This window comes from Talpa occidentalis, unplaced genomic scaffold (genome assembly GCF_014898055.3).
Source record: "Talpa occidentalis isolate TD23 unplaced genomic scaffold, MPIMG_talOcc4v2.1 talOcc4.12, whole genome shotgun sequence".
Classification (NCBI taxonomy): Eukaryota; Metazoa; Chordata; class Mammalia; order Eulipotyphla; family Talpidae; genus Talpa; species Talpa occidentalis.
The window spans coordinates 67596413-67619573 of NW_023601212.1; the positions used below are offsets into that span (position 1 = coordinate 67596413).

At 41.7% G+C, this 23161-nt stretch overlaps 1 protein-coding gene across 4 annotated transcripts in view; it reads left to right on the plus strand.

Moving 5' to 3' along the window:
• PBX1 (PBX homeobox 1) overlaps positions 1 to 23161 on the plus strand; it is a 657632-nt gene that overhangs the window by 591975 nt on the left and 42496 nt on the right. For 3 of the 4 annotated variants that reach the window (XM_054693526.1, XM_037506603.2, XM_037506602.2), the window contains 2 exons: positions 1440 to 1552; positions 2856 to 2945. In XM_054693526.1, the coding sequence (XP_054549501.1) occupies positions 1440 to 1552; positions 2856 to 2945 (203 nt within the window). Of the gene's footprint in view, positions 1 to 1439; positions 1553 to 2855; positions 2946 to 23161 lie in introns of those variants that run through there. The other variant, XM_054693527.1, reaches the window with a different exon arrangement.

Genomic DNA, 23161 nt, shown 5'->3' on the forward strand with positions numbered 1-23161 from the left:
GAGAGCGAGAGTGAAGGATCAGATAATGAAACAATAGTTAGCTGGTTCTTGGCATGTGGATGAACATCCCCCAGAACAATGAAAAATGGGGATGTTAACTTCAGTTTGTGCCCGAGTCAATCATTTGTTTCCTTTAAATGGGTCTTGCCTTTGAGAGGAGGAATACTGTGAATAGGCAAACAGAGACTACAGTGGCCGAGTTTAGAATGTATTGCTAGTTACATAGCCCTCCTATGGAACAAATAGAACCTTCTCTTCTGCTCAGCTGAAGTATCAGAGCTGAGGCATGAGTTATTGCTGGGCAATTCCACACAGATGATGGCTATCTCAGAATATGAGGACACAAGAACAATTTGAGCAACAGAGGGTTGGAAATGGCAGAGTGGAACTGACCTGGGTCCCTAAAGTCTCTCCTTTTCCAGGCTAATGTCATGTTTTAACCAAACCTTGCACGTTGAGCTTTCTTTCCTAATGCGCTAAGCTGCACGATGACTTCAGAATAATATGAAGCTCTTCCATGCCCTTGTGCTTAGGTTGGGATAGGAGGATCTAGACTTACCACAGTGCCCCCTTGGAACCTGGGTGGTACCAGAATGGACCTAAAAGCTAGCTCTGGGAGAAGGTCCATCTCTGGGAAATGAAAGCTCGTCTTGAAGCCCATTAGTAATGATGGTGGTGGTGGTGGTAGTGGTGGTAGTCGTAGTAGTAGTATCAGCCTTTCATATTTCATGCATGCTTGAGAATACCTGGCCCATTACCCTGTTTCATCTACATAGTGGAAGATGAGAGAGAAGACTAGATCATCCTCACATAGTCTTATGATCCTTGAGACTCTCCTGGGCTGTTTGCCACCCAGAGAGGAACTTCACTTTCTTTGTAGAAGTCAGGAATGGCAAGGCACTCACCCCACATGGCCAGCCCTAATGTGTGGCATAGCTTCTATGCACTCCCTCCCAGGGCTGTCCCCTATGTGAGAGTGGATGGATCTGGCAAGAATACATTTACAAGCCCAGTTCATGTGCTCCAGCATGGCAGCAGAAGTATCATGACCAGCCCAAATTCTCCAACTGTGGTCTGCTGGCCAAACCTAGAATTTTTAGGCATGAAAGAGAGACCTTAGGTTTAGAGACTGTCTCTAATTCACATAGACTAGGTTAAGAAGAATAATGTTCCCTTTCCCAGCTTGAAGTTGCTAAGGGGAAGCAGTCCTGTTGGCAACTTGCAGCAAGATGTGGCTTCACATAACATGAATGATATGCACCCTTTATTGCTTGCTCTGTTCTTCATGCTACTAACCAGACTCTGTTGGTTTTGTTTTTATTTTAGTCTTTACTGGGGTGGGGGGTTGCTTTGCATGTCATTCTCCTTCTCGGCTGTTAGTTGCGGGGATTGAGCCTTTTCTTTTCTGTGATTCAGGTGCCTCACTCTTTCCTTTCCAGGTTCTTCCAGTTCTTTTAACATGTCAAACTCTGGAGATTTGTTCATGAGCGTGCAGTCACTCAATGGGGATTCTTACCAAGGGGCCCAGGTTGGAGCCAACGTGCAATCACAGGTAGGGACCCAGCCAATGTGCAACCAAGTGAATGCATTAGAATCCAAGAGCCCTCAGTCTTATTGGCACTTCCCAATGCTGGAGGGAGAGAGAGAGAGAGAAAGACTGAGAAAGGAGAGAAATGTGAAAAAAAAAATCAACAACTAAACCAAAACAAAGACAACCACTGTCATAGGGAACCTCGTCCACACTTTGTGAATGCATTTGGCTCTGACTCGTCATTCTAGGAAGGTAGGAGAGCAACAGCTAAGGGTGAGTGATGGGGCCTATCAGGCAAGTGGAACCCACAAAATCTTGATCACTGAAGGGAAAGGGAGGAAGAATTTAGTCTGTTGTCTTACTTTCCAGCTCGCCTGTGGGTTTCCCTCTTGCCTGTGGGTCTCCCATACTCAGTATTTGCCAAACAAGGAGGTGCTGAATGAGTAAGCAAATACCTTAATATCTTGTGTTTTCCTTTTAGGGTTTAAAAACGCCCAGACAGGTGTACTAAACTCATTTTCTCAGCCATCCTTGAGGTTCAAGGACTTGGGTTTCCGGTATGAAGCAAAAATTGAAGCTGTGTGGTGAAAGCCCTCAGCTCACCTTCATGGCACCTCAGGAAGCCACCTGCAGCCCCAGCATGGCACCTGACGTGAGATGGTAAAGCAGTGTGCTAGGTTAAAGTTGCTAGAAAAGCTGTCAGCCGAGTCAGTCCAACTTACCCCTGGATTCGGAGCAGGACCCCCCTCCTCCATGCCTGGACAGACTAGCGGCCAGTGATCCCACCCCTCGCCCAGGAACCATTCCTTGAAAACGAGTGTGTGGAGATAGAGTCAGACTTTGGTCAAATGACCCAACAACTGGCCATCATTTAAATCCACAGAAAGACAAGCACACACACTGCTCTCTCCGGGAGGTGGCTACCCAGGCCCCTCTAAACACAACCTTATGTGTATAAGTTCCCCAGTACAGGAAAAGCTACATAGGATGATCTGTAGGGAAGGGGAAATTCCTTCACCCTCTCCCCTCTCACCCCCTCCTCACCCCAATCCCAGTCATCTCATGCCGCATTGTGAACCTGTTGCAACGCTGCGAATCCCAGTTCTCCTTGACCATTTTGTCGTCTTGCTTACCGAACTAGGAAAGGATTCCGGATTTGACATAGGGGAGGGGCATAGCCCCTTCTTCATGGACCCTTCCTTGAAAAGAATGTCTCCAAAATAACTGCGCTAATGTGGCATGCCCGATGGTAGCCTGTGTGATGATGACCTGCCTCCCCGCATCTCCCTGACTAATTTCTTTTCTGTTGTTGTTCACTGTTTAGGTGGATACCCTTCGCCATGTTATCAGCCAGACAGGAGGATACAGTGACGGACTCGCAGCCAGTCAGATGTACAGTCCGCAGGGCATCAGTGTAAGAAAAAAAGGCTTCACCTCCCCCTCTTTTTATTCTATCACTACCAATTATTTCAAAGCCACAGGGCTCAGATTGCCACTTAGTAGGACTTATCCAAGCTTTACGGTCATCTAGCTTCTCGTTTCTGTATCGGTCATGCCATCGGCAACTTTCTACCCACACAAAAAGTGGCAACTGGGCAGGCTTCGTGCAGGCAGCTGGCATCTAGGGCTGTCAGGCACAATCAGTGTTTGCATGGCACCTGCGGCCACATGCGTTCAGCTCAGAGGAGCTGCTGAACAGGTGACACCCAGTACAACAGTGGGAGGAAGTGTCGCCACACGCTGGAGCCTGGCCACCTCGGGGGAGGCGGGTGGTGCGGGGCAGGGTATCCGTAGCCAAAATCATCGCATACAGGTCTGTGGTCAAAACAAAAAACCTTTCTCCAAATGGTCAAAGGACTACTAAAAAAAAAGAGAGAGAGAGAAAAAAAAAAAGAAACCCAGAGGCTGGGTGTGTTGAAAAATGGGGAGGGAAGCAACCCATCCTCTACTTGTTCTTGGGTGCGCTGGCGGCTCCTGACTAGCATGAAAATTCATAGCGACAAGCTATGTCGCACAGAGTGAAATCGATCAGACAGACACAAGGAGAACCGAGTGTAGATTTGGGACAGCAATCCAACTGGATTTCTCAGCTCAATCGTCTGCTGTCTCAGCAGCGGTGACAGCAAGCTGGGACAGGCGGGCAGCCTGGAAAAGGGGGCTGGCTGTTCTTTAGATGGGGTGATTTCCTGGACGTTTCAAGTTCAGAAGAGGTTGCAGTAGAACTGTTGGCTCAGAACTATTGAAGAAAATTGGTTGGTTGATGGTGATAATTTTCTGTTTGTTTCTGTTGTTATGATTAAAATAAATTAGGGGTGGAGGGGAGGAAAGGTAGGCAGGAGGTAGGTATTCATTTGCTCCTAGGATATTCTAATTGTGGTATAGTGTCTACACCAACTGGAAGAATGCAAAAGCATACCCATTGTTTCCTCAGGTGAATAATGGTTGAGCCAGTTGGGAATCTGATCCCATGGAAGAGGAGATTAGGGTGGTACATCTAGGTTTAGACATGTCATCGTCTGTGAGATTGGATTCATCAAGAAGGGTCTAAGGGGGTCAGATAGAATCACAGTGGAAGAGTCAGAGAGAAAAACAGTGGACTGTCACATCGGACTCTCAGGCAGAGATGTCTCATGGAGGGATTGGCTTTCTGTTGATCCCGGGGATTCCCTGTCACTGGAGCCCTGGAGTATTAATGTTTGAAAGTTAGCCAGGTGCTTGGTAAGGATGTTACAGAAGAAAATCAAGACTCACCTTTTAAGTGTCTTGGTGACCTTTAAGGTCACTTCCAAGTAGTTCTTTATTTTTTACCTGTTTTAGGCAGAAGCCCTCTGAATTTATATATGTATCAGGTCCCTCTCTGGGAGGGCAGTAAGGAGGTCCAAGTTAGCCACATTAAATGTATCTGGACAGTCACATCCCCCTTTTCTTTATATTTTTTTTCATGATTTTTCTTTTTTTTTATTTTTATTTTTAATTAAATAATTAAAATTTGATGTAACATGATTTTATATCACTGTATGTGATTCAGAGGAATAAGTTCACACCGCCTCAGATGTTCATCATTACACCTCACCCACCCCATATCCCTTTTCTAGAAAGGATTTCCAGAGCAGAGAGATCGGTCCCTTCTTGTGCTTATGCTAACACTACTAATTATGATTAATGAATGAGCTTCCTCGAAGTCTGCTTAGAGAAATACAAGATGCCATGGTGAAGAAGTATGTCCTCAAGAATTTATTCCAGGTGGCTGAAGTAGCTCCGTGTTTGTGTGTGGGGTTTCAAGCCTATGTGCATTCATGTATTTCCTGAATCTCTGAGATTTAAGATAGATTTTTCCAGGGAAAACTTCGCTCTGTATGTAAGTGGGGGAGAGGCACATGAAGCAAGTTCAAGAGTGTGGGGATGAGAATGTGGGCACCCTTACAAAGAGAAGTGAAGAAAGGCTTTGTGGCTGGGCAGGAAATGGGGTGGACAGTTGTCATCTTTCTTCCCTATTAGGATAGCACAGAGGGGAGCAGCTCTCAGACACTGGGGGGCCAACACTGACCCCTCTGATGTCATCTGGTGGACTGGGAATCATTTCTGCAATAGTATAACCAAACACGTGCAGACAATTATGTCTGATTACATAAGCCCACCGCCAAAACAGGGCTTGAAAATGCCACTTGAAAGCGTCTCACATTTTGCATTAATTTTTTTCTTGTAAACTGTGTTTATTTTATTTCTGGATCTTTAATATGCAGGGTAAATGAATCAAAGGCTGATCATGATACGATATGTTCCTCTGGTATCAATTTTAAATTGTGCCACCTGCAGGAGACAGCTTGTTAGCATGAGATGTATTTTTAGATGATGGTATTAAATGCTGAGACATGTGTATGTGCAGAGCGGGGTTCTGGCTGCCAGGAGAAGAAAGGGAGAAAGAAAGAAAAGGAGGGAGACAAGAAGAGACAAGGACAGGAATGAAAGGTTGGAGCCAAGAAATAAAAATAAACAATTTCTAAACCCAAGGCAGCAATGGAATTCCCAGCTGGTCTCTGGGTTGTGTTTCCTTCCATGCAGGACACTTTCTGGGCAGCCTGTATCTGCTCCCTTGGCTGGCTTTTCACCGCACCCCTCTCTTGGCCAACCGGCATCTATTTTAAATCCCATGAAGTTCAGGCCGCTTGCATTGAAGTACGACTGTGTAAGGTTGGCACTTTGAGGTGGGTGGGAAGTGCCCTATCCCGGGAAGTGGGAGATGCTGGTCTTGGTCACTGTCGTGTGGCCGTCCTCAGCCTCTCCCGAAAACATCGGGCCTGTAATTCCCACCCTTAATACCTCAAGTGCTGCTTTATGGGGAATGAGAAAATGAGTAAGAACAGTGCTTGGCAAAGCGTACATTGTTCCACATGAATGCAGTATGAAATGTAATAAGTGATAACTCTCTAATTTGACCTTTTTCTCCTCTTGTGTGAGCAGTTTTCACAGTGGGTAGTTCCCGGTGAGGATAGGTTAGGACACAGTTGTCACTTTTATTCTCTTCTGATGGAAAGGTATGCTTTCGAGATGGATAGAGTTATGCAAGGCCTAAAGACCCCCTTCCTTAGCCGCGGCGAGTGTTAAATTATACCTCCCTAAGTACTTCGTGTTCTCAGATGACAATGGGCAATACTTACCAGGCTTCGAGCAGCTCTAAGTAATGGAGGGATTATTCCACTTCTCTGTCAATCAGACATACTTAAAGATCACTTAGCTATCACATCCATTCTTTCTTCTCCATTCCCACTGTCACCATCTTAGTTCTAGAAATAGTTCATTCGTGTGATCCTTTCTTAATGAGTGCTGCTGCTGCTGCCTTTGGTTTCTCCTTTCTCTTGCCCACATGCCCTGAATTTTGCCCTTCCTTGCTTACAGATTGTCAGCACTGTCCCCCTCCCCCTCTTCCCCATCCTCCCTAAGCAAGATCAAATCCCCTGTCTGACTCTTAGCTTCTACCTCCTCCTGCCATCCAGGTAAATTTTGATGCCAGTCTGTACGGTCAGCTCATCTGTACCTGGTTGTGCAAAATCCCCCTACATGTGCTCAGGTGTACCATCTACAAAAATGCCCTCTCTGCCCTGTATTGCTTTTCCCAACCTACCCCGCTGTGAAGATTCTACTCACTGGCCCACACCAGCCCCTTCTTGCGGCCTGTCTCTTCTGTGGCCCTCCTTGCTCTTCTCGCTCAGCTTTGTCACATACATACTTACCTCACATTACAGCGTTGTGCACAGACATACTTATTAATTGGTCTTTGTGTCTTTTCCAAATATGTGTATGGTCCTACAATATGTATATTAGATGCTCAAAGATGTTTGTTAAATGAATCAATTGATTAGAAGAAAACTCAAAAATGCATTTTAATAACCAATAAGTACGTATCAGCTCTTAATTACCTAGTAATTTTTATCTTAAGTGTTTTACTAACCCACAAATATACTGTCTTTTTAATTCAAATAGATTCAAACAACTTTTGGGGAAAGGTTTCTAATTTGTTTGGAAATGTATTGTCCTTGAGACTAAAATTAAAGTTGGCATTAAACAGAGGGATAACATAGCTGAGAGAATGATCCCATTGAATCCTGTGACTCTGCCTATCCTAAGGGATCCCCATAGCAAGCCTGTGTAGGATAACCATCCATGTGGTGATCGATCATTGTTTCTAGTCCCTCCCAGATGTGGACGCTGACTCTCCATCGACAAACTGGTAGAAGGCGGAAGCCACTTCAAAGCAGGAAACTTGGATTTTTCTTATGACTTTGTCACTTCTCTTCTATGTTGTTGTCTTCTCTATAAAATCTACTAGAATAAGTTCCAAGCTTCTTTGAGGTCTGTATTTTTAGAGTCTTACAAGTGTGCTCTTTGATTCTTACTATTAGCTCAGGGGACACAGACTCAGTTGTAGCCTCGTCATCCCAGGAAACTGTCTCATTGGAGTTAGTTCCTCCTGTCCTTTCTAGCTATCCCATTGCATTCCCTCCAAATATATCTTGAGGGAAGGAGGAAGAACTTGTATGACATGGATTTCTTCCTTTAAATTCTCAAAGATTTTTGAAGGCAGAGAGCACTCTTTAGGAATGAAACAACTTGCTTTTAATTATTTTCAAATGTGAATTAAGGGAGTGAGTTCATTCCAATCTTAAATGTAAATAGATACCCCTATAGGATTTTTCATATCCAAGAGTTTTAGTGAAAATAGAAATAAAGTGGTAAGTGTTCCCTCTATATAAAATCAGAGGGCCAGTAACATCAGTTTAGAAAAGAAAAATCCCATTTATTTTTCTTTGTAATAAACTCAGTAAAGGAGAAATAGAGATGAAGCTGTATCTTTCTAAACCATAACACAGGTGTTTTTGTTTTGTTTTTCTTTTGTCCCATTGTTAAGTAAAGGGAAAACAGAACATTCACTAAGGAAATTTTAAAAAAGGCATTTGGACAAAAATCACATCCTACTTAAGTGAATACTTTTCAACGATTTGGATATCACAAGGGTTACTTAATAATACTTGGCTACAAGCCATCATTTTAATTTTTTCTTAACTACTTCCAAGAGACCTCCTTCCACTTAAAGCAGGTATTAATAAGGTGTTGCCACTTGTGGAATTGTAGGACTGGGAATCTTTAAAATTCAAATGCAAATCTTTAAAGACTCACCTTAATTATATGGAGTTTTAATTCTTCTATTTTACCAAGTTGAATTTGAATTCTGAAGCGATTAAAACAGATCCAGATGTGGTCCCCAGTTAGTTGCCTTTGGGAACCTTCTTATGCTGCAAACAGGGACTGGTGAACAGCCCCCGGCTGAAGGGGGAGGAGCGGGAGGAGACAGTCTGAACCAGTCTGAAGGCAGCAGGAATGGGGTGCATAGCCTCATTCCTTCAAGAAGTGGACAGCCTGTCTCTTCTTTATGACAGAGCCAAGGGGAAACAGTAAGTCCCTTTAGTTTTTACATGATGAGGCTTTAAACCTTAACAGCACAGCAACTGAGCACTTGAGACTAGAAAAGCTTTTTGTTAGCATCCTCCATAGTTAGAGGCAAAAGAATAATCCCAATATTGTAAATTCATAAGCAATACATTGTGTTTTTCCAGCTATCCAGGTGAAAGCCCTAAGGATACAAAAACAAATGAGGCAAATTACTCAGTGGCATTGTCATTCATTCATCTATTTATACATTCATTCATTCATTTATCCATCCATCCACCCATCCATCCATCCATTCATCATTCATTTATCTATTCATTCTGTAAATGTGTCATTTTGAACTTAGGTAATGAACCTATGTTATACAATACAGTCAGTCAAGTTGGAGAAACCCTAAATGAGAGATGTTTTAAAACCCTCATGTCAATCTGGATTTATTTTCACTTTAACTTTTTCTGGGATCAGAAAAAGTTATTTTTATTTTATTTTCACTCTAACTTGTTCTTAGAATACTAGGGAACCAACTGAGTCCATATTTTAGGGAGGAAATTTAAAATTAGCTTATATAGCAGAGGAAAGGCATTCACAGTCAACCAGCAATAGTTTGAGAAATGCATCCCCCCAACCAAACAGCCATTCTGTGGTCTTAGAACAATTAGCATCCTATTGTGGATACTCCTTATCCCTTTGTAAAAGGAATCACTAGGAATTTTGTTGATCTCAAACCTACTGATACAATCACTGAACATCACCCTCTTAGTATGTAGGGAGGCATGTACACAGGTGTCTGTATTCACTTCTGCCTGTGTGTGGTAGGTAAGTCACTTTCACTCCATAGGACTCATTTTACTGAACTCTAAGAAGGACACTGAGACTGACAGATGATGCCTCTTTCGTGGTTGTATTTTACTTGTAAACCATGAGGTTTTTCATTACCAAGGAAATATAAGAGATGGGGAAATACTTTTTCTAGCTATAAATAAAAGTGAACTTTGTATGTTTTGAAAGATGTTCTTAAGACGACAATGTACACTGCATTCTTTTCATTGCAATTGGTGTTCGATAGTATCCACACTGCATAGCATCCCCACATGTGACTCTGCATCCATGATTAGGATCATGTTAGGTCCAGACTCAAGTCTGTCCTGTCTCCTGCCCTGTAAAGAATGAAATCACAACCTGAAAAGGGCAATTTGTTTTTGTGGTGTTCTTGAGCATGACGTAACCCCTCTAGATCTCAGTAAATATTAAGCAATTAATCAGCTGAATTTAATTGTGGGGAGTGCTACCATTGATTTCTGTAGATGGCCTTTTTCTTGCTGGGACTAGCCTTGCCTCTTCTTGTCTCATAGGAAGTATTCCCTGTTCTTAGACAAGCTTGCTTTCAGGTAAAATATTAAACCTCTTCCTTAGAAAATCATGTTGTTATTTAAAAATTTGGTACATTTAAAAAATCTCTATCTCTGTCTGTATTCCAGTTCAGTGAAAATTCTTCCTCATGTAAAAGAAATATGGCAGGAGACAACACTGACTTGAATAGAGGGTCCTATTGAGGACCCTCTGTTATCCAGCACAAGGAATTAAAATCAACAGTACAAAGTTCTCTCATTCCAAAAAAAAAAAAAAAAAAAAACCAGAAAGCTAGAGGAACTGGTAGCCCTCTGCCTCTCTGAAAGAGAAGACTAATAGTGTCAATATATATTTACAGAATTTTTGGACAGTCCATTGTAAAAGAATAGTCACATTCCTATTAACTAAAAATATATAAGTGGCTTATAAACTTATAATTCATTTATATTTGCCATTATTATGTATATTTTTCAAGTAACTATGCCAAGAATTCTCTTTCCTTCTATAGCCATGCTCTCCAATAGAATATCTTACAAGAATGGAAATGTTCTATTTTACTGTTGTCCACTAAGTTAACCATTAGCCACTTGTGGCTGATGAGCCCTTGAAATGTGGCTAGTGTGGTTGAGAAAAGGAATTTTTAATTTTACCTCATTTGGATAAGTTTGAATTTCAATGGTCACATGTGGCAGGTGGCTCCTCAGTTGGACAGCTCAGTCTAGATGCTATACCAACCGCCTAGTAGAATCCAGAAGTGTGATGATTGTGTTAGGGCTGTGACCCTGCCATGAGAATAGTCCATTTCCTAACACAGAACCTAAAAAGCATTTTTTCTACTTAAATAGGCCCTTTCTACAATAAATAGAGCCCTTTATTAAAAATTAACCATGTATAAGAAGTTAACTCAGATTAGGATAATTGTACACTTTAGACAATAAAATAATATGGGACAAGATTAAAATATATAAGTACCTACACTTATTATGATTCTATTTGCAATAACTTTAAACTCCATCAGCCACTAATTCATCTAACCTAGTAACTTTTCATTCCTAAGCAGGGCATGTTTTTGAATTCTTCTTGAACCTTCTCTAACCTTTGGTACTTATGGGAGGTCACAGTCAGCTCAGATCTCCTAGATGACTCATGGCTTTGGCGGCAGCCTCTCTGTAGTTGTCCCTTCCTCCTGCCATTCTGTGCAACAGCCATCCCCTGGGAGCTTACAAGGAATGCATAATCTCAGGCCCCACCCAGACTCTCAAATCAGATTCTGTATTTTACCCAAATCCCCTAGTGATTCCTAAACACTTTAAGTTCAGGAAGCTCTGCTCTAGGACTTGAAGCCTTTAAATGCTACCTCAGACTTTCCTATGAGAAGGAATTATGTTCTCTTAGGAGAATGTGTTAAGGAGACTACCTTTTAAATTTTTTCTAACATTTTATTTTGAAGTTTTTCAGCTACATAGAAGAGTTGGAAGTACTTTACAGTGAAACCAGCATTCCTCCCCGCTGATTCTGTTGTTAATATTAACTTCACTGGACTCATCATATCTCTACTGATAACCACATCCTTCTAGCCATCCATCCATTGCAGTTTTGTAATGAATTTCAAAGTAAATTGCAGCCAGTGGTATACTTTTGCCAAAGTAAATGCCATGAATGTCATTAACTACATACAGTTCAGTATCTCTCTGCAATTTTTTTGTTTTGTAATTGTAAAATTTTATACAATTAAATCTATAAATCGTAAGATTTATAGATATCTGTGGGTTTCGACCAATGTTACACATTTGCATATAAGTTTACCTCCTTTTACTTTCTTGTGCCTACCCTTTTCTCATAGTTCACACAAAAGAACAAAAAAGAAGGAAAAGGAAGAAGTAGGCACAGTGTCACAGAATAGTCTGTTCCTTTCCAACCATCAGAATTCGCTCTTTCCCTCCCATACCCATCACTTACAGCCAAACTGCTAAAAAGTCCATTTTCAATAGAACAAAGTGGTTTGTTGTGCTCTAACCCTTAGGATACCCTGTATGAGGATAAGGTTCTGGTGGGGGAGACTGCAGAGCCCCTTTCCCAGCAGAGCTTGGGGGTTCTGGGGAGATCCAGCATCACTCCTGAGGGCTCTGTTCCCTTTAGAGGGGGGACTATCACAAACTCTGACTACATGCTTCATATTCTGGGGGTAATTGGAGCCTCCACCAATATCCATAACTCATGAAGAACCCTAACTCGGGCCTCCCTGGTGGCACAAGGAGTTAAGCACAGTACTATGAATCAATCCGCAGCCACTGCAGCACGAGTTCGAGCCCCAGCTGGCCAGGGGAGCTACCCACATGGCACAGCAGAGCTCTCCTGACCCGCTTGCTCCTCCCCTCACCAATGTATTTTCTGCCTGTTCTGTTCCCCACTCTGTCTCTGGTGAATTCTCTCACCCACCGCATCTCTGGCCTGTTCCCCAGCTCTTGTATGCATAAATAAATAAATCTTTTAAAAAAAAAAAAGAATCCTAACTCATCAAGTTTATTGAGTGCCCTGATTCAGCCCAGTGCCTTCACAGACATTCTCCTCTCCACCTGACAGTGAGAAAGTGGAGGCGCAGAGAAGCCAAGCAGTTACTGAGATTCAACAGCCAGGAAGTGAGAGAGCCTGGTATGGACCCAGGTCCATGCATCCCAAAGCCTCTGATCTTTCCCTTCATCCAAATGGAGGCTTGATCCTCTAGTTCTCATGCTAAAGGACTTGGGAAGAAACTTGCAGTAATAGAATCTGCTGTGTTTCTGGATAATAAACACGCTGGAGCCTGGCTTATATGGAAGAGATGTAGAAACTTAGTGATGACTGTTCTGTTATGTACCTTGCAGGGTAGCATCTAGAAAGCCTAAGACCAATAGGCTTCTTATTAAAAATTAAATCTGAAAATTATATATAAAGACCTTCTCTGGAGAGAGCAAACTCTACAACTACTGTTGTATCTTATTTAAATAACCAAACTTAACCAGGACCCAGTTTCCGTACATGAGCAACAACAGAGATTTTACATCAAATGTCACTTCATGGGGAGATCTGGTGACTCATTGTAATGGATGGCAAGATAGTTCCAGGAATCTAGGTGTAAAATATTAATGGAGGCAGATCTTTTTTTTAATCAGGGGACGGCAAAATGGAAAAAGAGGAAAATTTTGCCTGTTAATTCATTAGATTGAATATGTTAAATAATGGTTTGAGAGGGTGAAGGATTAGCATTGAAGACACTAGGCTGCCAAATATAAAGGTAACAGCATCTCCTGGACCAACAGAAGAGGAAATGGACCATCCTACCCTCACTGGGCCTGGACTCCTACCAGGACTATCCCTCCTCTTGTTGACACCTAACACCTGGCATTTTTAATATGTTAACGAAATATGTGTAATAATATGCCAAGATAATGTACTATGAATAGAGTTAGAAAACTTAAATTAGAAAAATCATGAAAAAATTAAATTAAAAAGAGCTAGGAAATGAAAAACAGAATTAGGAAGAAAGACTATATGGTGACCTATCAGGTAATGGAAGGAAAAAAGGCAGGAGAATATTCAAATTGCATGTGAAATGGATAAGTGGAAGGTTAAAAGCAATCCAGAGACATAGCCGCTAAAGAAAAACAATACAAACGTAAAATAAGCTAAGCTGAGTGGTTAAAATAAATAACATAAGCTATGAACATACTTATAAAGATTATAAAACAGATCAAGTAGTAATAAAATAAGGAAGGAGTATAAAGGAGTGAATTAAAGAACAATTAAAAAACAATAAGGATAGAAAATTAATAGGCTAAAATGACATTTAATAATTGTATTAATAACTAACTCTTATTGACTTTTTCCCATGTGTTAGGTACTTTATATGTATTAATTTATTTAATTCAAGTTTATTAAAACAATTTGGATATTTACAAATGTTAACCAAAAAAGTTCGGGGGGGGGAGTATAACCAAGCATCAGAATAATACTAATAAAACCACTAAAACTTAGTATATTAGACCTGCAGATGTCCATTAGCATTCCTTGTACAGTGTGATTATTTTGTAGTGGGAAATCACCAATACTTTGCCTGGTACTTCCCCTCCAGACCAGACGTTTCCCAAGTGCCTGCCACTATGCCCCATCTTAGTATGTTTGGCCCTTCCTGGAAGTGATTCCTTATGGTTATGCTCAAGCAATAGATGCCCTAGGCAGAACTTGAATGGTGGGCACACCTCTCATCATCCTACCCATTTTGTAAGGTTTAGCTCAGAGTTCTCTTCTCTTGGAAGTAATTCCTAGTTCCTCCAGACTGTACCCCTAGCATGCTGGTTGAAGTGGGAAATCTTTTCTGATTCTTACCTTTACTTCCTCTCTAGTCCTTCAATCTCTGAAGAGAAAGATGACAGCTTTATACCCCAGCTGTCATTTCAGACCTGGTTCATAGCAGAGGTGAGCCTACTGGAATCTGGTGTTGAGGTGGTTTTATTCTTATACCAGCAGATTGACTGGTGATGGGACTTTCTACCTGATTGGAACCCCTACAAACAAATGTGTTTTTGGATTTCTCTTGTCCAGAGAGAATTTCTCCCATACGAAAATGACATTTCCTTCTTTTTCTTTCCACTTGTCACAGCCTTCTGTACTTTCAGCTTTTCTAGGCCTTGTACCTTAGCATCTTCACTAACTCATGTTGCAGATCTCTGGTGGGTATCTATTCTGTTCCTATTTCTCTTCTGCATACTTTTGGGGGGACTGGTATTGCCTTGAGGCCTTGAACTGGATCCACAATTTGTTCATTCATTCACTCATTTGGTCAGCCATTCGCATTTTCTTGGAGTGTATTATTAACCAGTTATTTTGTTGGACATTAGGGCAGGGAAAATAAAAGATTTAGGGCCTGTCTCAAGCCACTCTCATTCTAAGTTGATTGCCATGTTTGACCTTTTCCCTATTTTTTTGTGGAAAAAGATGGAGGACCCTGAAACTACTACAAATGGAGCTACTATATGACCCAGCAATTCCACTCCTAGGAATCCACCCAAAGATCACAAAAAAATTATTTTGAAAGGAAGCCTGCACACCCATGTTTATTGTAGCACTATTTACAATAGCTAAGATATGGATGCAAACTAAATGCCCCCAAAAAGATGAGCAGATCAGGATGATGTGGTATATATACAAACTGGAGTACTATTTAGCAATCAAAAAAGATAAACTCATGCCATTTGCACCAACATGGATGGAGCTAGAAGGAATTATGTGCAGTGAAATAAGTTAGCAGGAAAAAATAAAACTATTAGATGGTGTCACTTATAGGAGGAACATAGGGAAGCCATGCAAGGGATCAGGGGAAAAAAAAACAAAACTAGCAGGCAAACTATAAATTGGACACATTCATCGGGGTAGGAGAGGAATCAAAACAGGGGAGGGAAGAGCACAAGAGTTCACAGGTGACAGTTCACGATGTCTTGGTGGTGGTAATTTTATAGAGACTACACCTGAGAAGAGAAATCAGACTTGTACAAAAATGAACAATGATATGAAAATATATAGATAATTTTTTTAAAAAAAGAAAATGAAGAACAACTGATTAACACTCTTCACCTGTTGTTGTATTTTGAAGAGAGTTTTGACATCACTGGCTAGCTTTCTCTTCTCCAGCCAACAGAGCCCCAGTTCCCTCCATCTCTGTTCCTTAGAATGGAATTTAAACACTAATTGTATAAGGCTCTTTCCCAGGGAGTTTTAGACTTTGGCCAAAACCTTTCAAGCACACAAAACACACAAATGAGATATCATCTTTCCTTCATATTCTTTGTATAAATTCTGTATTTACATTTTTTTCTTATTGCAAATTAATATTTAATGTATAAAATTTGGAGGGTGCAGGAAAATCACACCAAAGAAAATTTTGGCTAACCTTGTGCTCTGTCACCTTCTGGCATTCTGTGTGTAAGTGTATTTTGTATGGATTATGATCACATCTTTTATAACCTACTTATTTTCCTAAAAATATGTGATGAATATTTTCCATAGCATTAAACATTTTTCTCAAATGTAATTTTAATAACTGCATTGGAGCCTGTTATAGGAAAATCCATAATTTATTTAATCAATACCTAATGTGGGACATTTCATTTGTTTCCTTTTTCTTTTTTTTTTTTACTATTATTAATAACACTGCCGTTAACCTTCTATTCAGTGAAGTTCTCTATTATTTCTGTGCATAAATTCTGAAAAGTTGAGTTTTTGGATCAAAAGATATTAACAAATCTAAGACCCTCATGATGTATCACAAACTTTTCTCCTGGAGACCTCTATTAACTCATGGTGGCCCCCAGCAGTTTATAACTGTTTCCTCACAACCTCCGTAACAATGTCTTAGCAGTTTTTTGATCTTTGTCAATTATCAGATTATAAAGTGGCATGTCATTGTTAGTTTAATTTAATTGTATATTTTTCATTACTTGTGAGATTGAATCTTTTTCATATGTTTATCTTTTTCTTATGAATTTCTAAGTACTACTACATAGTAAGGGTGTTATTCCCTTCTGCACTTACGCAACATTTGTAAAATCAAGGACACTTTCTAAAAGGAGAGGGGTTCATGTGGAATGGGGCTGTACTTCTCATTCTATTTTTTGGGGAAAGTTCTAGGTGTGAAAGCTGGATTGGTACCGCAGCAAAACCAAAGGCGGAATTAAGTGTTAGTGGTGTTAATCTTAAAAGAAAAAAAAGGGAATTAACCCTGCAATCTGAATTATTAGATGTATCTATATTTCTGGCCTATTAAAAAACTCAGGACTATAAAATCCAATCTAAGTGTTTTCTGAAAGAACCTAGAGATCGCTTAGTCAAAATTTACTTCATCGTACCCTGAGTTTTATGAATTGTCAAAAAGTCATTGGCTAGTTTACAACTGAGTTGAAGAAATACAACTATATATAATTTTAAAGCTTTCTTATGACCTTAAAAGACTTAACATCTAGAGCATGGTCTTTTTGCATGGATAAATATTTTGGGCTTTTTTTTTACCCCCCATTTGGATACTGTACTGGTCTCCATCTGCCTTCTTTTACCATCTATAAGGTAGCACATTCTTGCAGGTTCTTGAACTTTAACATCTTGCCATCATTCCTTTTGCCTTCTCAGTCCATAGCAGAAAATATAGTCTGACTCCTGAGGCAACAGTACAGCAGGGTACAGCAGTACAGCACTGCAGAGATTTCTGTGTCAACCTAAAAGGAAAAAAATAAAAATTAAAGAAAAAACTCAATCCCTTCTCAACACTAGGATGAGAATCCCAGATAAACAAGAGTATTCCCTAGTACTCCCTAGAGACCTCTGGGATGGTGTCAGATGGATTCAGAATTCTTGAGTACAAACATAGTTTTTCAGCTTGTAACTCTCATTTTGTCAAGTGGGCAAAATAGCATTCTCAAAACAACAATACCCTCCCATAAATATATTAGGCACAATGGAGGCCAGAGCCCCCTTATAGCATATTCCCCTCCAGGTTCTCTGTCTGCATTTCCCCCACAGCTCTTCCCACCAAAACTCCCCCCACCCTTCTGTTAGCTGTAATGACCCTGCAAACACTAAATGGCATTTGAGTGCATTAAGCAGCAAACTCTCCGGTGACATAGCAATTATGGCTCTGAAATAGATTTGGTGCGTCACGAAAGATAAGGGTTTTGAAAGTTTCTGTTGTGATTATAGCCTGTAACTCCCACAAATAATAGGCTTCAAAATAAGAGGCTGCCAACGGAGCCTTTGTGGCTTTGTCTCAGTGATGGCACGTAAATTGCTATTAATGTCCTAAGTGTGCTTGAATCTGCCAGTCTTTGGGATGTGGAGTTGGCTCAGTGTCTCTCTTTACGCGGCATGTCATTGTTGGTCTGATAATCTGGGGTAATTGCTGTCTCTTGGATGGTCAGAAAAGTGTAAGGGGCTTTAGCTTCCTGTGTGATGGTAAATAGCCTCAAGATTTACACCATGGTTTGTGTGTGTGTGTTCCCAGTGTAACCACTGTTCATCCTTCAGGTGTGTATACAATCTCTGTGTGTGCCCTGAGTAAATAATAGCCTTTCAAAAAAAAAGCCAAAGCAAAATCAAACGTTATAAAAATAAAATGAAGGATAGGGGGCTGTTTAAAATCAGCCAATCAGATAATTTATACCAAGATTAAAAAAAAAATCCTTGGCTTGAATTATTCAGGTTTGACTATAAGAGCAAATGTGATTGACTGTTGTCTTATACTTTTCCGGGACAAGCAGCATCGGTTTATGTGTGTGTGTGTGTGTGTGTGCACGCGCCGTGTACATGTGTGTACATGTACAATACCACACACAAGCAGTACTTTCTGAACATCTTTTAGGTGCTGCAGTACTTTCTGAACATCTTTTAATCCTACATAAAGATGATTAAAAATGTGGAAATTATGCAGGCTTTGTACACTGTGTGTGTGTGTGTGTGTGTGTGTAAGTTTTCTGGTTGTTTCAGGACTGAGTATAGAGAATGTTTATCCAGATATAGTTTTCTGCACCAAGGCTTAAGCTGAGCTTGTTTTTCTTTACCAGGTCAGGATAGCCTCTGAAAAATCAAGCAGAGCAAGTTGTAAATTTTAACTTTCTGTGTGGACATTTAAACTAAGAGCTTCGTAAGTCTGAGGGACATAGAAGTGAAACTGTCCTACTGCACTTTTAACAGAAATAAGAAAGCAACCCAACCCTAAACATGGACATATATGCAAATTTATATTCCATATGAGCTATGAAAGACTCAACCCAAACCATCCTCTGTGCCTTGAATGCCTCACATGGCCATACCAATATCTGGTCCTCATAACAGATGAATTGCAAGAGAATGAAGCTCAGAAGGTGTCAAAATAGGTCTTGATCCAGGACCTATTTGGCCTGTCTGTCCCCTCCATCCAGGTGGCGCTGAGTGCCAGCCAGGAAGCATACCGGGATGATGTTGCAGTTGAGTCTCACAACCTGAGACAGCAGTTAGAGGTCCTGCAGATGAGGCTGGAAACAGTGACTTGTAATAAGCGAGTTCATGTTCCTGCTTATGGGACAGATGTACTGACTTACCACCTAGTTCTTAGACCAGTAATCCACGACACCCATGTAAGATGAACCCTATTAACTGGTAAGATGGTACCACCACACTTGTAGGGCATGACCCCAGAAGTGTAACCCCAGAGAAGTAGAGATTATCTTGTCTGAAACCAGGTTGGGGAGGTGCATTGAAAGTTAGGAGTGGAAGGTATTTGTGTCCCTGTCCCCTGAATGTCTTATCTGAGGCTAGACTTGTGGCCCCTAGGTTCTGCCATTTAATAAGCAGCAGAGATTCCCTGAAAGTGAATCTTTGGCATCAGCTCTGAGCATCAGTAGCAGCCACTCTCTGCATGTGTCCCTACATACTGTCCACATCACCTAGGCTTTTGTAGCTAGAAATGTCCAAAAGCAATGGCATAAAATGAACACTGACCTGGGCTAATTCTAGTTCTGAGTCAAGTTTCTTCACCTGAGAAGTTAGAATAAGAGTTTGCACTGGATTGTATAAGAGAATTTCTGCTTTAAGTCCTGTGTAGTTGCCCCACTGGGATGGGCACCCAAGCCAGAAGGCCTTGTATTCACAAGGGCTGGCACGCAGGGACACTTTCCAAGCTTTGTTTCTCTATTTGTTCAACTCAAGTTCTTCATGGAGCAGCTGCCCTTTCAAACATGATCCTTGTCACTAGTGGCTTGTGGGTAGGTGATGGGTCACCTCATTGATGATTCAAAACAATGGACTATGGTAGAGGACTATGGGTGAATTGGTGTGGATACTATGGTGGCAATACCTGAGGGGGGCTGTCCTGTACCTCCAAAATACCAAGAATAATGTAAGCCAAGTTTACCTCAATAAAAAAATCAAAGCTTGGGCCTCCCCGGTGGTGCAGTGGGTTGAGCGCTGTGCTGTGAAGCTGTCCACAGCCTCTGCAGCACGGGTTCGATTCCTAGCCAGTCAGGGAGATAGCCACATGGCACGGCAGACCTCTCCTGTCGCGCCCGCTGTTCCCTTCAGCAGTGTATTTTGTTCATCTGCCTGTTCTGCTCCCTGCTCTCTCTCTGGTGAATCCTCTTACCCTCCCGCGCCTCTGGCATGTACCCCAGGTCTTGTATAAAAATAAATAAATCTTTAAAAAAAAATCAAAGCCCTTCTGGGGCCTCCCAGACAAAGCATGTTCCACCCTCCTCACCTGCCTGCTCCTGCTGCACTCCCCACTCAGTCCCATAGCTCCCTCTGGTCTGGTCTTTCTTCAGTTCCTTCGAGTCTTTGGTTTCTCCTGCTTAGAGGGCTCTTTGGCCCACTCTTGTTCTATTTTCTGTTCATCTTTGAGCTAAATTTCCAGAAGCCACATCTGGGTGAAGCCCCATCATTCTCCCTCATGGCACTTATTACTGTCTAGAATCTATAATTGTTCTGTTGATAATTTTATCCAGTGTCTGTTTCCTGCAAGAAAGTAAGTTTCATGAGCACAAACAACAGATTTGTCAAAAATGTGTTTTATCTACTACTGTATGTCCACTTCATTGCCCAAGGTAGATTATAAAGACATATGGATAGGATTAAGAATAAATGAGGACAGAGAATAAGACCCATACTCATATGGCTATTTAAGGAAATGAATAACAGCTATACCTGGTTAAATGTCAAAATGAAGGGTATAAGAGTCAGCAGTGCTGACTCTTATAGAAGTGGAATTTAGAGAAGTGGAAGGAGATACACCTTAAATACATTTGCAGGAAGCAGGCAACTATAGGCCAAACCTTGAACAATAACCTGGATTCCCAAAGTTCAGAGAAGAGGGACAGGTAACAGCAAAGTCCTTCACTTGACTTCCATCTTTAGAGTAAGAAAGAATCGCACTGTGGCCAAGGCAGTAAAATCTATTATTTCTTCACAGCAACTTGAACTTCTGCTCAAGTCTTGTGGGCAAGAGAATCTGTTCTCTACCACGAATGGTTGATGCAATGCTGACAGTTCTTGACATACCTTCACAGCAAAGTCTGGGAGCTAAAGAGGCTGTGGTGGGACACAGATAGGAAGGAGTGTGGTGGTGTGACTTGCACGTGAGGTCACCATGTGTGGTAGGTGCACTTGGAGAGAGTATACAGGTAACATGGACACAGGAACCTCGAGTCAACAGCCATGAGATAATCCAGGCAGAGTGCTGACTTCCAGGAAATGTAGATAGCAGGTAGCAGTGGGTCAGTTGAGATTTCAGAGCAGGATTCCAATCACATGACCAAGTTACCATCTCAGTCTTAAGGCAACTGTAATAAGAAGGAAATCAAGCAGAAGCTGGGCATGGACTAAGTAGAGATAGTGTCAGCCACAGGAATACAGATGCAAAGGACAAAGTAAGAAAAGCAAACAAAACCGATTCAGAGTTACTTCTGGTATCAGACGAGGCTACAATGAAATGTACTGGGACGGAGAGTACACATTACTCCCAGATAGGCTTGCCCAGATTTATCAAATAAAAATACTGCACGAGACACATTCATACTAAAAATTGTTAGAGAACTAAAATGCAAATTTTTCTGGCACTATCATTCCCAATCCTAAGGTGGGAGCACTAGGGAGAATAAAGAAGGGTCAGGACCCTATGGGTCATTTCAGGACTGTGTCCTGTACATTTTTGCAATTCCCTCTAAGCACAACGTGGTGACCTGGAGGACATTGCAGGTGCTGGACAGGTGTCTCTCTTCTGTATGTATTCCCAGTGAGAACATCTATTGAGATGGCCTGCTAAGCTGTGGAGCTGCAACAGGCAGCATCCAATGTTTTCTCAACTGTTTTCCTTAACAGCAAAACAGGATTGTGTAAATATTAGTTAATAGTTACTTTCCTGGGGTAGCCTATGAAGTACCAGATCTCTTTGATGTCTACTTATAAACCTTTATTTTCTAGCTGTAAAAGTTACTCTGAAATCTACCACTGTGTTTGCTATAGCTATTGCATATTTTTAAATATATGCAGCTCTTTACATTTAGTCAGACTGAATTGTGGGCATCAGGAACCTGATACCATATATCTCTCCACACCCAAGACAGAGGATAGATGTTACTGTGTACTCAGTGTTTATTTACTTCTTCATATGTCTAAGAGATATTGATTAAAATCTTTGATGTACCGGGCACTGTGGTAGGTACTTTGGAATCAAAGATAAGGCCCACAGCCCTGCTGTCACGGGTCTGGTAGGTGAAACAGGCATGCAGAAGAAAACATACATATGGTGGCCCAGGTGGAGGGCCTGGCTGAGAAGAATGTACATACAGAGACCTGGCGACCTGCTGAAGGGGGAGACTCTGCCAGGGGCCGTAAGGGTGCACTGTACTTAAACTCTACATTGAAAAACAGCCTATAGGGGCAACCATCCCAGGGCAGGCAGGTTCATTGTTGATTCAGGCAGACAGAAAGGAATCTTGGAGCCCTTGGTAGATTTGACAAGTCTTTAATGCTGAAGCAGGGGACAGGATCCAGAAGCAGACCAGCAAGCAGGGAGGCTGGGAGGCAGGCAGCAACTGAGCCTCCCAGCCCCAGCCCCAACCCCCACACACATCCCCATCCAGATCTCCTCTCTCTCTCTGGCTTCTCTCTTCTCACTCACCCAATCTCTCTCATAATGATCTCCAGCTTTTCAGCCCAAGCATCTGCATTTATGTATGCACAAGCCCCATGTTCTCCTCCTTCTTGGCCTGGGTGTCTATAGGTGCACATGTCCTGTGCCCGCACTCCCAAGTGCCTTTTGCAATAACATGATATCACGTGTGGGTGATATCATCTGGGAGGAAAGCAAAGCCCAGGTGGTGGCCCTAGAGGCTAGTAGCAGGAGGTGAAAAAGAACCTGAATTACTCCCATTTTCCTTACACAGCCAAGGTATGAGCAAAAATGTAATTGGATGAGTGGGTGCTGTAGTCAAGGGGAGAGAAATAGCCATGGTGGGGTGACTGAGTCCCTGGTGTGGTTGAAGTGCTGCACGCATGCCTTGAGTTGGAGAGTAAACAAGATCAAGGACATGAGAAGCCTGATGAAAACTTCAAACCTCTTGAGGGTGATAGGAAGCCTTTAAAGGTTTACCCAGGATGTGACATGGTCAACATTACAAATTTGAAAGCTCTCTCTGGTGGTGGCTAGACACAGAATCAGGTCGCCTGACTCGGTATGCTGGAGTTGACAGTTGTGAGATTAAGGGAATTTTGAATATTTTGCCCCTCAAGGGGGCTTTCCACTAACATTTCCTTCCAGAGCATCTCTGGGTGGTGCTTGCT